The 14,439-nt window shown below is 38.7% G+C and overlaps 3 protein-coding genes across 5 annotated transcripts in view; 1 reads left to right on the top strand and 2 right to left on the bottom strand.

The window, feature by feature from the left end:
- Positions 1-256: 256 nt before the first annotated feature.
- LOC109859181 (protein FAM69C) lies at positions 257-4,862 on the top strand. 3 transcript variants are annotated; one of them, XM_020437183.1, is made up of 4 exons: positions 257-664; positions 2,565-2,725; positions 2,856-3,543; positions 3,849-4,862. In XM_020437183.1, the coding sequence occupies exons 1-4, from the start codon at positions 515-517 to the stop codon at positions 4,077-4,079; spliced, it is 1,230 nt and encodes a 409-aa protein (XP_020292772.1). In that variant the 5' UTR covers positions 257-514; the 3' UTR covers positions 4,080-4,862. The 3 variants fall into 3 exon arrangements, with proteins under 3 accessions (XP_020292772.1, XP_020292774.1, XP_020292773.1); XM_020437185.1 differs by having other exon boundaries at positions 3,819-3,904; XM_020437184.1 differs by lacking the exon at positions 257-664 and adding an exon at positions 1,360-2,446.
- Positions 4,863-4,935: 73 nt separating this feature from the next.
- Positions 4,936-6,167, bottom strand: LOC109859182 (putative ATP synthase subunit f, mitochondrial). The gene is made up of 4 exons (XM_020437186.1): positions 5,969-6,167; positions 5,760-5,858; positions 5,223-5,339; positions 4,936-5,126 (listed from the first exon to the last, which is right to left on the bottom strand). Exons 1-4 carry the CDS (start codon positions 6,069-6,071, stop codon positions 5,098-5,100), a joined length of 348 nt encoding a protein of 115 aa, XP_020292775.1. The 5' UTR covers positions 6,072-6,167; the 3' UTR covers positions 4,936-5,097.
- A 2,223-nt stretch (positions 6,168-8,390) lies between these two features.
- The window catches only part of LOC109859198, a 6,878-nt gene continuing 829 nt past the window's right edge, over positions 8,391-14,439 (bottom strand). The window contains exons 2-16 of the mRNA XM_020437207.1: positions 14,151-14,416; positions 13,870-14,080; positions 13,441-13,757; positions 13,116-13,325; positions 12,808-12,987; positions 12,611-12,725; positions 12,337-12,515; positions 11,650-12,178; positions 11,456-11,570; positions 10,652-10,754; positions 10,012-10,538; positions 9,677-9,863; positions 9,432-9,592; positions 9,272-9,341; positions 8,391-9,116 (exon numbers count right to left, since the gene is read on the bottom strand). Of these exons, the coding sequence (XP_020292796.1) occupies positions 9,086-9,116; positions 9,272-9,341; positions 9,432-9,592; positions 9,677-9,863; positions 10,012-10,538; positions 10,652-10,754; positions 11,456-11,570; positions 11,650-12,178; positions 12,337-12,515; positions 12,611-12,725; positions 12,808-12,987; positions 13,116-13,325; positions 13,441-13,757; positions 13,870-14,080; positions 14,151-14,416 (3,201 nt within the window). The 3' untranslated portion in view covers positions 8,391-9,085. The remainder of the gene's footprint in view (positions 9,117-9,271; positions 9,342-9,431; positions 9,593-9,676; positions 9,864-10,011; positions 10,539-10,651; positions 10,755-11,455; positions 11,571-11,649; positions 12,179-12,336; positions 12,516-12,610; positions 12,726-12,807; positions 12,988-13,115; positions 13,326-13,440; positions 13,758-13,869; positions 14,081-14,150; positions 14,417-14,439) is intronic.

Below are 14,439 nucleotides of genomic sequence, written 5' to 3'. Positions count from 1 at the left end.
AAACACGTACTTGGAACTGTCTCCAGCACGCAAGCGCGTGCAACTAAAAAAGACGTGTAAAAACTGAAATTCAAGGCGGAAATCATCGCCGCCCGCGGTGAGAAAGAACCCCGTCGCTCTCGTTTCTCTCGGGGAGATGCGATTCCCGGCGCACGGCCCTGGCAGAATCGAGAGAGAAGAGATTTCGCCGCGAGAGGCGCAGCGTCGCGACGCCTCGCCGCCTCGGATCTCGCGTGTGCCGCAGATTATGCCGCATTGCCGCAAACGTCCGTCATTGACGTTCGCGGCCAGCGCGGTCCCTCGGCACATCTCCGGGTTTCGCGGCACCGGACGGAAATGTCGACATGAAGTCGCCGTGGAAGACGACGAGGATGAAAAGAACGAGTCGATAGAATTAAAAAAACAAAAAAAAAAAACCAAAAAAAACCGGGGGAAAAAGGGGGGTAACTTCATTCAGATCCACACACTTGCCTTGATCACCGTCAGGAATCTGACGATCATCGGTAACGCAGTCATGAACATCCGCCGGTTGCCTGGTTTCATGTATCACTACAAATTCGCGCTGGTCCTACTTCTGTCCGGTCTGTTTCTCGTCGTCTACCTGCTTCTACATTGGGGTATAATGTGCACGAATCTCGAGGCCTGGCGTCACGTGTCCACCGTGGTGAGTCAATTCACTTGTCAGCTGAGTTTCACTTTGATCGGAGCGATGACGATCGATAGATCATCGCCACAAGTACGTCGGACGCGATTGCCAAAAAATCTTCCCCGAACGCGAGACCGATTACGCAATAGGGGTTACCGCACAGAGGGTGGAAACGTGTATGTGTATGTGTATGTGTGTGTGTGTGTGCGATGAAAATGTGCGAGTGAATCCTGCGCGCCGGTAAAGCGGGACGGACGCACGCGTACTCTCTCCGCACAGCTTCCGCGTTGAAAAGAGCACGACGTCAAAGCGGACGTTTTTATTTAACTTGCAGATGCTCTCGCAGCACAATTTTTTAAAAGTCGCACAACAATATAATTTTGTATAAACTTGTGAAACCCAAGTGACATCAAGAATAGTCAAAGAAAAAAATTAATTAATTCAGTTGTAAATTGACGCGCAACATGTGTTAATAATGTACATATTATTTAAATAATATACACACGCATATACAATATGTAAATATACATATACGTAGTAAACTTCAGTAATAATAATTTGCAGAAGAGGGGAATAAATTTCAAGTCACGAAACGCATAAAAAAACGCATGTTTTCAGTGAACACACAATTGCAGAAGAAGAATCCAAAGATCCCACAGCGATCTTATCGGAGAACGTGAAGACTTGCATGTTTTCTCGTATGTTATTAGTCTAAGAATATCCCCTGGTGTAGAATTAAGAAAATCACTTATATAATATTCGACCGACGCACGCGTAATCGTTGCGGAATAAAAGCTACAATACAACACGGCGGCGTCTGTCGTTCAATAACCAATTCCTTTTTGGGAAGCGATCGATTATTGCGTCTTATTCCCCCGCGAAAAGAAGATTCAGCGACAACGCGCAGGAATCTACTCGAAAAAAAAAAAAAAAAAAATCCGTGAAACGTAAGAAACAACAATGATAAGTTCGTTACATTTCAGGAGAGTTTTTTTTTCGATAAGCCGCTTCGGAACGAAAGATGCGCAACGGAGACACGCGCAACGTGCGTGCATATGTATTATGACGTTCCCCTCTCGGTCGAGAGTCGTCGCACAACCGAACGATTGGACCGACTAAAAATATACACCGCACGACGAACAACGAGCTTGTACAACATTATAAGTTGCTATGCTATACACGCGCGCGATCAAGTTTGTGCGCGGAACCGGTGGAATACGAGCGTCGTCGTGCGGCGGCACACAACCGCGCGCACATACTTGACGGCGCCCACGTGAGAGCAATAACTCTTTTACTGCTCTCGATTCTCGTAATTCCGAGCGGCTCGGTTGAAGAAGAGAAACCTACGCCTACTACTATTCCGTTCCGAGACTGTATATAAACGTTCGAAAAATGATGATATATACACAGCGAAGATCGGTCTCGCGAAAAAATTGCAAAATTACAAATTGTCCGAATAAAATCTTGAAAGTATCGAGGATAACATTACGCGATTGACCTTGGCCTATGAACCCTGACGTATGTTTTTAGAGGATGTGGAGGATTATCTCTGAATGATCTGCGCCTTGTATCGCGAGCGGTTATTGATTGATTGACTGATTGAATGCTTTTATTTGTAACGCGCTCTGGGGACAGAGCGAGCGTCCCCTCAAGAGTAAGAGAGACGTGTGCAAAATTCAAAATGTAACAACAAACAAAAAGAAAGCACGAAATATTCGGAGAGTTTATAAAGATTAAAAAGCAGATGTAAAGAAAAAATAATAAACAGCAATAAACAAATATATTAAAATTTATGATGAGGTAACATTTCATTGAACGGCGCGTTGAACCTATTCGCGGCGCTGAAAGTCGCAAACTTATTAATTTATAAAAACGTATTAATTTATGTGTTTACCGATTTGTTCAATTCTCGTTACAGTGCAGCCAGCATCGGGACGGCTCCGCGATGGGAATTCTCTGCGAGCCGCTGTGCGCCGAAAAGGGGATACACTCACTGGCGTGCGAGACGCTCCACGCGGGCAAAGAGGCGGTCTTTTCCGCGCACTGGGAAGCAACTCCGCTTGTGTTTAAGGCCTCGAGGTGTTTCCTTCTGTTCCGCAATGCTTTATATGTAGACTAGAAATCGCATAGTAGCTTTCGTCGTTTATCTTACATGTAACACTGAGACAAACGTTTCTCTTCAATTTTCGTGTAAATATTCATGTATCAGAACAAAGACACTCACGGAGCAATTCGAGTCGCTTTACTGGGTGGACCCGACCGGTTTTCGACACTTCCCGTCCGAGGAGAATTTTATCGTCATGATAAAGGATCTGGTTATCACTAAACTGAACATGACCGTGTCGCAACGCGAACTGGAGAGACTCGCGCGTTTACGTACTTACCGGGTGGAGACGGACGAGGCGAGACGTCTACTCGAGATGGAGAATCTCTGGCCGTTGCTGCAGGAGAACGAATACTTGATGACGATCTTGCACGAGGACAAGGACGTGTTCCCGCAATTGATCGGAACGTGCGGCACCTTCTACGCGGTCGAGTACGTCAGGCCGATCGAGACGCCCACGACGGTGCTGGCCCTGTCCGACTCGAAACCCGAGTGGGCCAAGAGACTGAAGCTCGCGGTGATGATCTTCAATCTGCTCGAGGAGTTACAGACCAATTTTCCGGAACCGCTTCATCTCTGCGACGTGAAGATCAATCACTTCGGATTGCCGTTGGGCGGGCAAAAGCTCAAGTTCTTGGATCTGGACGCGGTCTTCCCGAAACCCATCGCTGACCGTATCGTCGCCAACGGCAAGAGCTGTGAGAAACACGAAGATTGTGATTATTTTGACTGCCGGTCAACGTGTTCGAGAAACAAACGCTGTGAATCACCGGTTCTCAATAATAATCTACAGGTAATCATTGATAGTATACATAGGCGCTTATATAATGTGCTCGAATGTATAGCGTAATAAATTCATGTGACATTGAACGCTTTGCGGTAATCAGTCTGTATAGACAAGTAGTGCGTATGAAAAAAATATTCTGAGAGATAACGATGAGACATAAAAATCAATCAAGGAGAACATACATATATAAATTATTCTTAATGATATAATAAAAGAATATTTCTATAATTAATTTTGTTTACCTCGTGACGTAAAGTTCGATTTGTTTTTGTCAAGTTTAGCGGAGAAAGATATAGATCATGTGCTTCCAGATCGTCTGCGAGAAGATCTTTCTCGGATGGACGCTTTCGGGAACGATAATTATTCCCGGATTACTTATGTCGGAGCACACCACCAGCACGCTGGCCGTATTACTGAGACAATGCGCCAATCCAGACGGTGATACAACGCATTTACCGCGTGCTGCGGCGTCTGATAGTTTAAAAATACGACTTCACAACATGTTGAAAGAGATGGAGAAAGAGTACTCGGTGTTTGTATGAAAGAGAGTGTGAACAAAAAACTAGTAATATTGATAAAAAAAAATGATATGCGAAATACGTGCGTGATAAGTTTATGATTAGAAATATATGTAAAACTATTTTTTTTAAACACACTTCGAGATTCTGTACAACACTCGTTTATATAGAACGAAACAGTCGAACATGCAATATTAACTATTATATTCTTCTACGCACATATATATATGTAGGGATTCTATTATTAAATATTTATAAAAGTGCATATTTTCACATCTCACACCAAAGTATAATAAAAGTAACAAAGAAAAGTCGCGAAAACAACAAGTGTTACCTATTACTGATAACACTATAGAAAAAACAGATATATTAATCATAGAATATACAAAACACAACCAATCCCGAGAACTGTGTATAGATAAAAACTAGCTAGTTTTTGTAATATAATTCATTATAGTTACATATGCGTTAGAGACATTACATACCTTACACACGTTTCACATATATAAGTTACCAAAGTGCAATGTTGTAACTACTTTATACACATTTGTTCTTCTACGCTTTTACCCAACTGAGATTATTGAAAAGTGCCATTGTAAATTCTAAATAAAAATCAAACTTGTATAAATGATGATCCAAAAGTTTATTCTGCTTCTGAAAAATTTTAACGCAAAAAATAACTCTTAATTAATCTAAATAAGACAAACAAAAGTAAAAAGTTATATTGCGTATTGGTGTGCCAACTTATTAAATTTCAATGTATTTTTGTGCGTTGCAATTGCTGAATCCATGTGTGCCAGCATTTGTGCAAATTCATTCTGTCACGAAAAAAAACAACTAATTAAACATAAAGGTTACATAAAATATTAGAAACATTATAGCCAATACAACAAATCGTATATTTTCTTGTACATACTAAGAATGTTTATTTAAACACTCTGACACTTTTAATGTTTCACAAATTGATACATGAAATTCTTTGCTGCAGCGTGTATATATATAATGTATGTAACATTTAGAATATCTCTACAGTAGAATTCAATTAGTGATATTTATAATTCTTGTGATGCTCTGAAATGAAATAACATGAAGAATTTAGAGTTGTGTCCATATATATACATATATATATATGTTAAAACTTAAATCAGTTTGTATCATTCTACTTACTTAATTTCTTATAATTGATGACATAGAAGAAAATTATGCAGCCCACTGTCGCTTGGAAAAATGGAGCCACACCACCTTTTCTAGGCTGCGCATACTTGTGTTGCCAACGCCAAAATGCTGCACAGTATAAACACACAAAATTAAAATCAATTTCCATAATTAAATCCTATATTTAATATCATCTTAAGTTTATTTTCAGATGCAGAGCCAATGAAACAACTTGTACACTATCTATAAAGATAAGTTTAAGACAATTGCAAATATAAGACTCAATTATGAATATCAGTGTAAAATCTTGAAAGATAAGACTTGTATAAAGCTTTTATGTCAGAGAAATCGTCTTTTGTAGCTGCACTTTCTTCTCTCTTTTTTCTGTCATCTACAATGTGTCAATCTTACTTTTTGACTTTACAAAATATAACACAGTGCAGCTGCAAAGAACAGATTTCCTGTTAAAGTTCTTGAAATCATGTGAAATGAAATGATCAGTTATGCAAGTTTGATAAACTGACAATTTTCCTCTCGCATCGGAATTACCTCGTGAAAACAGTCCGGCAATAGACGAAGGAGTTTTTTCACGTCTCGAAATCCAAGAAGGAATCTCATTGAGTTTCAGATCCAGGAATGGAGTATCAGCTGTAAATAAAAAAACGGAGTATTATATAAGATTGCTACTTTGCGCTATATCTCATAAGGAGAGAAAGAGAAAGAAAATACGTATACGTCAAGCGCGAGAACAAACTTACCTTTTCCGTAATAACGCGCGGGATCGTAGGGCCCGTGTTTCACAGGATCGTATTGCGGAGGATAACCACCGATCTTCCATTCCTTCACCGGTTCGCTCGCCATGGCAAAATATCAGAATTTTTTAGAAAACAACCTTGTCAATGCGTTATGAGAAACGCGCACGCATTGGCAGCTTAGTGCCAATGGTGCCAACAAACTCCGGATGGGAAACAGCAAAGTTTCAAGACCAGTTTGACCAACTTCCTTCGATTGACCGAGCGTCGATTGTGATTGTTCACTAAGGCCTATTCTACAATATAGTCGTAAGATGTAAGCCGTAAAAAATTGATTAATCACAGACAAATCACAGAAGCCGAATGTATCGCATCTATTGTTGCCTCTTTTTCGCGTTGCCGATTGGTTGGTTGGTTGATCGAGTCGAATCGAATCGGTAAGATCGAGAGAGTAAATAATGGAAAGCGATTTTGAGACAGTTCGTCGTATATGTAGAGAAAATTAAAAACGTAACTAAAGTCACGTGACAGGAAAGAGTAGAAAAACAACACGTGAAAATAACGTGATTGTAATTTATATTATATATAACATTAAATAAATACATATTATACATATAATTTATTATATATTTATAATATTATACTTTATATTGTATTATATGTATTATATACATACTACAGTAATGTCACTGACCTCGGCCGCGCGGCCTTGGCGGGGTCACTGACCTCGGCCACGCGGCCTTGGCGGGGCACTGACCTCGGCCGCGCGGCCTTGGTGGGGGGAGGGTCACTGACCGCGGGCGCGCGACCGTGGTGGGAGGAGTCACTGACCTCGGTCGCGGGACCGCGGCGGGGTCAATGACCTCGGTCGCGCGACTTCGGTGGAGTCACTGACCTCGGCCGCGCGACCGCGGCGGTGTTACTGACTTCGGTCACGTGATTACGGTATATATATATATATATATATATAAATATAACGACGGTGTGCGCGTAACGCGCGCCTGTTATGCTAGTTATCTATCTTTATTCTATATTTAACGAAAAATAAAGATAGAATGATGCTTCGAAACATTTGCAGTGAAACTTTGACCGTACCCAGAGGTTGCGTTCGGAGCGCACGCTATCAGCGCTATTGCGTCATTCTATCTTTGTTTTACGTCTAATGAGCAATAAAGATAGAATGATGCAACAGCGCTGATAACGCGCTCCCCGAACGCACCTAGGACTATGTTCCGATTCCTCACCCGGGGGTATACTTTATATCTTTATCACTCACTAGATATGAAACAAAGATAAAATGACACTCGGATGCACTCGGGTGGGGGAATCGAAACACAGCCCAGAGTGTTAAGAGAAAATTTTGAAAAATGTAAATAGCAGGCCGCAAGAACACACAGATAGCGAGAATAGAGTCAAAAGATCACAAAAAGACCAAGTCAATAATCCTCGGCGTACTGAGTGTGGTTTGAGAAAGTTCATCGTTATTTATTTCGATATTCGCTCGCTATCTCTCTATTATTTTTTCATTGAAATAAAATCGAATTATACCGATAATAAAGAACAAGGTGATTCAAGAAGTTCAAGAGGTCAGAAGTTCAAATTATATTTCACTTGTGTGTGTGTATACACTATTGGAATTCTATTGTGCCAGAGAAAGAAAGAACCGAAAATGCCTGAAGAATACGTGAAAAGTTTTGAGAGAGCTTTTAAGGAGTTTGTTTTGCATCATCTGAATACTTTAACAAAAAAGTACGACTACGAGACGCACGCGATTGCTCCTTTAACTGGCGAAGATATATCGATTGTAGTGCACGAGGTGCTTTATGACCTTGGGATACTGGATGTAAGCAACGAAATCCAAGATGACAGCCGCGCAGATGAAGAATATCGTGATAACAGTAACAGTAATATAGAGGAAAACGAAGAAATAGAAGAATGATAATAAACGTTTCTCTTTGTTAGGATAATTATGTGCATGTAATGAATAGTTTTTCTTTTTTACTTGCGGATATACTCTCCAAGGAACTCTAAGTCCCTGATTGTTCATTAAGAAACATAAAAAACAACAACAGAATCTACTGAACAACTTTATGTTGTAACTTGTATACTGACATACAGATGGATTCCATGGAAGCTCATTACATCTTGAAATAGTAAACACTAGTCTGTTGGGACAAACAAGATAATTCGATTTAATCGTTACTTTGAAATACTCTCAACTGTTTCTTATCATAGAAAGAACAAGAAGAGAAGCATAAACAAATAAGATAAAATAGTGTTTTAAAAGATTACTATGATTTACCTGCACTATCTGTATTCAGAAAACACTTTTTTTGAGTATTTTCTGGGCTCAAAGATCTACAAGTAAAACCTGTTGTTTTTGATCGTTTTATTGTTATTTATATAAAGTAAAGCACAAGAATTGTACATATATATATATATAAGTTGATTTAAAATCGGTTTTCACACAAGACTGCTGCATTGAATATCTCCAGCACAACTCTGTCCTTCAAGGAATTTCCAGGGTTGGTTTCTTTGATCGAATTGATTATATCTGTACTCATACAACACACTGCTCAAATAAATGGAATATCTACCTCATAAATTTAGAAATGATACTAAATTAATATTGAATATGTAAAATAAAATTTTAGCATAAAATGAATATGTAAAATAAAGTTTTAGCATAAGTTACATATAAACTTGACTGCATTTTATTATTTCATACCTTCTATTTATTTTCTAGAAATACAATTTCTCATACGTGTACGTTTTCTCATGATTGCAGGTAAAAAATAAATAACATTAAATAAATAACTTACTTCACACTTTTTTTTGGAATGAATCGTGGAAATAATTTTGTATGTAAAGAACTGAAAAAAAATTACTTAAATTAAATATAATACTTTTTGCAATACATATATGTAAGATGTGATATTTTCTATTAACCTCTCTTCCAAAAGCAAAGAAAATCAGACATACAATGCACACAAATGATATCTTAAAATTATTCTTATTTGGCAAAATAATTTCCTTTTATCTCAATCTCAAGATTAACATTTACTGAAATAGAAATCACAGAAGAGAAAAGACTATCCTATGTTACTATTAAGTTACAAATTATTACGGCGAATTGGCAGCTTCTTCCGCAGATCTACAAAAAGAAATAAAATTTTGACAATTAAAATTAAGAGAATTGTAACTGGTTTTAACATGTATAGAATATGTGATTAAAATTATATTTTTATATAATTTTTTTTTTATATTTTTATATTTTTTAAAACACAATTCAACATAAACCTCACTTACTTGTCAATCGTTTTACTAGAGACATCATTTGATGAACCTTGCACTGCTACATCTAAAATAGCTTTTTGTCCTGTAAAATCAATGACTTAAATGTAAAATTAAGAAGATGAAAACTTGGAAGTTATTTATATTAAAAGAATAAAGTTATACAAATACTTGCCGTGTGTGCGTTGGTATAACGCCGGTGACCAACTGTAATTGTTGGGACTGGGAATACCGTCTGCTGTGTTTGTGGATGACGACGTGCCTTCCTGCGTCAACGAAAGTGCGGTGGAGGTTCCAATGCAGACGTTGCTCTTGCCATCGGGCAAAGTATGTTTTCTGTATATATATATTATATTAAATATGTATATATATATTTTTTTTTGAAAGTTTGTTTTTAATTGAGCTTAGCCTTGATCTTACTTCGATTTTACTCCGCAAGCAGACGCGTCTTTCTGCGATCCCGATGACAAGTTGATGGCTTCGAGTAACTGATCGAATTCGAATATCTTGCTGTCGGTTGTTAAATTCATGCTATTGGACGAGCTGGGTGACGACTGATGCCGCGCCAGTAAATGCTTCGACATGATTTTGTTACTGTCTAGAAGTACTAAAACAATACAATTTTCAGAAAATCATATTTAAATCCCGTGTTTCAACAATTTTGCTTAAGAATAAACAAAGAAATTTACGAAATTACTTCTTACAGTTATTTTATTATCTACACTCGCACATTATTATGTTTTTTTTTCACTAACCATTTGGCACTATTAGATCTAATCGCGATCTAGATGAGTCCGTGTCGCGATTGACTTTGTTAACTACTGTTAATTTTGGAACATCCTTCTCGCATTCTATCGAGTTGGAACGTGTCGCTGGTTCGGATCTGGTTGTGTGGCTGCTGGATGGTAACGTGGCCGCCAATTCTGACAGACAAATGTTCGGCAGTCGGTTCAGTTTGGTCTTGGCGCCGTTAATTGCTTGCGACTGAGGAAAGTTGCAGCCGGAATGTTGTCTGTCATTTTGATTCAGATCAGTGCAAGTCGTGGCGTCGAGATCGGAGTGTTTGTGCGGATACGCCGCGGTCGCGTTAGACTGCACAGCGACGTTGCGATGTGACGGACTGAAATGGTGACTTAAAGCGACAGTTGTCTTGTGAGCGAGTTCCTCGATTCGTGACAGCATGTTGGTGAATCTGGAGTCGCAAATTTCGTCCATTTGCTGACACGAAGAGGTCCACGCGTTTCTTTCTTGCATCTCGAACAGCTGCAGCAAGTCTCTGAGTCTGATTTGTAAGAAAACTCAGCATTATTATCTTGTGATAACAAGAAATTAGTTTTACTTGTTCTATAGTGTTTTTTTTTTATAAATTATACTCCAATAGAACGCAGTAAATACCTGCGTAAGTCAGTAGCGATCTCTGTGTTGCTTTGTTGTTTTGTGCGCCGTTTATCTTGAAGCAAAGATACGAGAGATTCCGCGACTTCGACGTCGTTTTCTCCTAAAAATATTGATTTTTATCCATAATTGCAAACAGTAAATTTATCTTTAATTACACGTCACTATGACTATATTACGTTGTTTGGGAATAATGTTAACAAATTTTGCGCATTACTTGAGAAATAAGAAGTCTCCATTGTGACAGCTGCGTCTAAATAATTAAAGTTTTCATAATTTTTGTGCATTATTGCGAGTATTAATTAATTACAGCGCTTTAATAATTTATATAATTGCCAAACAGTTACATGTAAGATATATTCTTTTATAATTTAGATAATTCAATATAATAATAAATTACACATCAGAACACAGATACAACGGAATAATTTAAAGCAGAATAAAAAATTAAATAATTCAAATATTAAAATGAGAGTAGAATTTTACAAAGTTGAATAAAAGTTATTGGATATAATAGATGTGATAGTTTCTTTGACACAATCTTCGTCTTGGCTCTGATTCGTGAGTTTTTCATTCTCAACGTCTCGATCGATCGTTTTTCGCCTTTGCACGCTTCTGGAAAAAGCTCTGTTCGAGCTACCACCTAATTTTGCAATATATTGCTCAGTGTTTTTGAAAAAAACATGCGACAAGTAATTGATTCTCATTATTTGTTTGATTTGTGCGCAATATTTTATTGTTGTTAAATGTGTATATTGTTTTAACAATACAACACACACAGCTTTATATGTGTAATTCTCATACCTGACATAGTTTCGTCATCTACGTCATTTTCGTCATTCGTCATCTCCAAGAGCGTGGTAATGGTCGGCTCGTTATGTTCGCACTCGTCCATATAAATGTCGTGTTCACTCAATTCCTGTGATGAACACATGACGAAGGATTTTTTTAAGTCCGTTAAAAGCACACAAAATTGATTTAAAAAAAAATATACTCACGCCACTCTCGCTGCTGCTGCTACTGCTGGATGAAAGATTCAACGTCGGAGACAGGTAGAATGGCGACGGAGAGTGAACACCGTCGCCCGTGGTGACCTGGCATTCTCCGGGTGACGTGTCGTTGCAACGTTGCGCGACTTCGCTCTCCGTGACGTTGACCCGATGCGTGTTACCTGTTATCGACGATAACGCCGATGTGGACAACAGAGGATCGCTGGCGCTGTTGTTGGTCATCAAGTTCAATGCCGGCTGAACATTGGGCGAATACGGTGACGATGAAGCGAGATGAAGCCCTGCGGCTGAACATTCTCCGAGCGATATGTCGTTGGCGCGACGCAACGGCGGAGTATTATCGATCTCGACGACGTTGAGATTGTTGCTGGCGCGATGCGACTTCAGTGACATTTTCGACATCGCCGACGTCGAGCCGAGAGCGTGCATACTCGAGAGCTCGCCCAACTCGCACATCGGCATCAGTTGATCGCCCGACATCATGCCGCTACTGTTGGCAAGTGTATTTGGCATCGACCTATTAAGAGAACAGAAACAGAAATTCGTTGTTAACTCGAACAAAAAAATACTACTGTTTAATTTGTAATTTTTATCTTAGGAACATATGTTTATATATGTTTACTACTTACTGTTTTGATATAAACTATTTGAGATTTAAATCATGGTATTTAATACCTCGATGGTGTTCCATTCACGGTAGAATACGCGTCGATCGTTCGTGTGGTATTCAAATTGATCTTTGAATCACCTGCCTCTTGTTGCTGTTGTTGCGTAGATGAAGATGTGGCATTTGTAATCACGTTAGTGGCTCTGGTAGCCGCCACAGCATTGCGAGAAATTTCTATTGCTAGCCTCTAAAAAAAAAAAAAAACCAGTTGTGTTGTGTACAACTGACTCATTCTGGCGCAAAGGGCACATAAAATTTACTTATTTTATGAACATTATCTACCTCCTTTAATTCGTTAATTTGAGCAGCATATTGATTTTGAACTGTTCTCAGTTGGCTGATGTACCACTGTTGGTCTCTACAGCGCTGATAAAACGTCGGTGGTCGTACTTGAAATCTGTATTCATTTGATATATAAGTTATTTAACTTTCCAACTATCTTGTTGTTACATAAAAAATTAATAAAAAAAAATATATACCTTAATATAAGAGTATCCAGTTCCGTATTCAAATAACCTTCCGTCGCAAGCAAATCTAATCGAAAGAATCTATTATATCCCCAACATTCACCGATCTCAAAGTCGGACGCGAATTCACGGATAATGTTTTTACTCGTATCGCGAGAGCCTTGATGAATCATTTCAACTCTATATTCGTATCTGTAAAAAAAATAATTTTTTTTTTTTTAAAAAGATATATAATTGTCTTGCCATGGTCTCCACAATACAAGCAAGTAATATTGTGCAAAAAGATTTTGCAATTTGTTATTTGTAAAAAGTGCACGTACTTCGAAGTTTCTGGCAGTCCGGCACTAAGTTCTAAGAATACTGACAGATAATTTCCGCGCACCACTCCATTGCCATCCGGATATACCTTTAAACGCCAGCACAGTCCGTTCACGTGCAACGGCGCGGAATACACAGGATCAGCTTTGAGCTGGAGTTGTGTGAAGTTTTGCATAGCAAACGTCGCGCTGTCATAACCCGGCACAATCTCACTGCAAGAAAATGATATACACATATAAAAATGTTTCGTTTATGACAATCACAGTTATAAATGTGAGATATGTATCATATGCGTGATTAATCAATGAATTATTTTGTAAATCTTGCCTGTGAAAGTCAGCAGGTACAGGTGCGGTGACAAAACTCGTCATTGGTTTCTTGCGAACTTGATTTATTTTACGAGAAAGCTCAGCGCTCTTGATAATCAACTCAGAACGTGTGCATGTATGTAATTGATATTCCACCTCTTGTAATAAAGCCTCCAATTGTTCAGTCTCCAAAGTCAGTGAGTTCTTCTGACCCATCAAGGTCAGCAGCTTTGCCTTCAACTGAGAATCCAAACGAGCTATCATCAACTCTATTGCATTCCTGATCTCTCTGACTCTTTCGTCCTTGGCAGCTCTTACTGACTCGACATTTCTTTCCTTTAATAACAAAAATTGCAAATTTAAGTTTGTTCTTAGATCTTTGTTATATATTTTAAAATGTATTATTAGCAAATTATTGTATTTACAATAATTAAATCATCATATTTACCACTTCTTGAACAAGACTGATCAGTTCCATGAGTCGTCTGTTTAACTGACCTACTTCAGCTTTGATCTGTGTAACATGTTGCTCATAAACCTCTTCCAGAGGTTTAAAAGTATGTCCTGAATGGGTGCCACCCCACAGAGCACATTGGTGACAGATACATTTGCAGCAAGTCCAGCAATACACAGATAATTTTTCCTGATGCAATGTGCATCTAATAATAACAAATATTATTCTCTGTTGAACTTAATAAGTAACAATTTTATTATCATTCACGCACAAACCTGTCTCTGTTGGAGTCATCGTGTCGAAAGTTGGATATGCAAACAGCTTGCAACGTGTCAAGCTGTTGAGTAACTTCTTCAACCCAGCGACAATTCACCAATTCGTGCAAATGTAGAGAAGCACGGCAGTGAGGACATTGAGATCGTTGTTCGGTGAGCCATCTTCTGATGCAGGTATAACAGCACAACTTACTGCAGTGGGGACATAGATGTGCGTCCCTCAGCTTTTCCATACAAATGAAACATCGGAAAACTTCCGCCAACGTCTATAAGCAAAAAAAAAAAAAAA

This window comes from Pseudomyrmex gracilis, unplaced genomic scaffold (assembly GCF_002006095.1).
Source record: "Pseudomyrmex gracilis isolate BER0280 unplaced genomic scaffold, ASM200609v1 scaffold_246, whole genome shotgun sequence".
NCBI lineage: Eukaryota > Metazoa > Arthropoda > Insecta > Hymenoptera > Formicidae > Pseudomyrmex > Pseudomyrmex gracilis.
The sequence above is the reverse complement of the archived record's forward strand: the minus strand, read 5'-3'. Positions and strand labels throughout refer to the sequence as shown.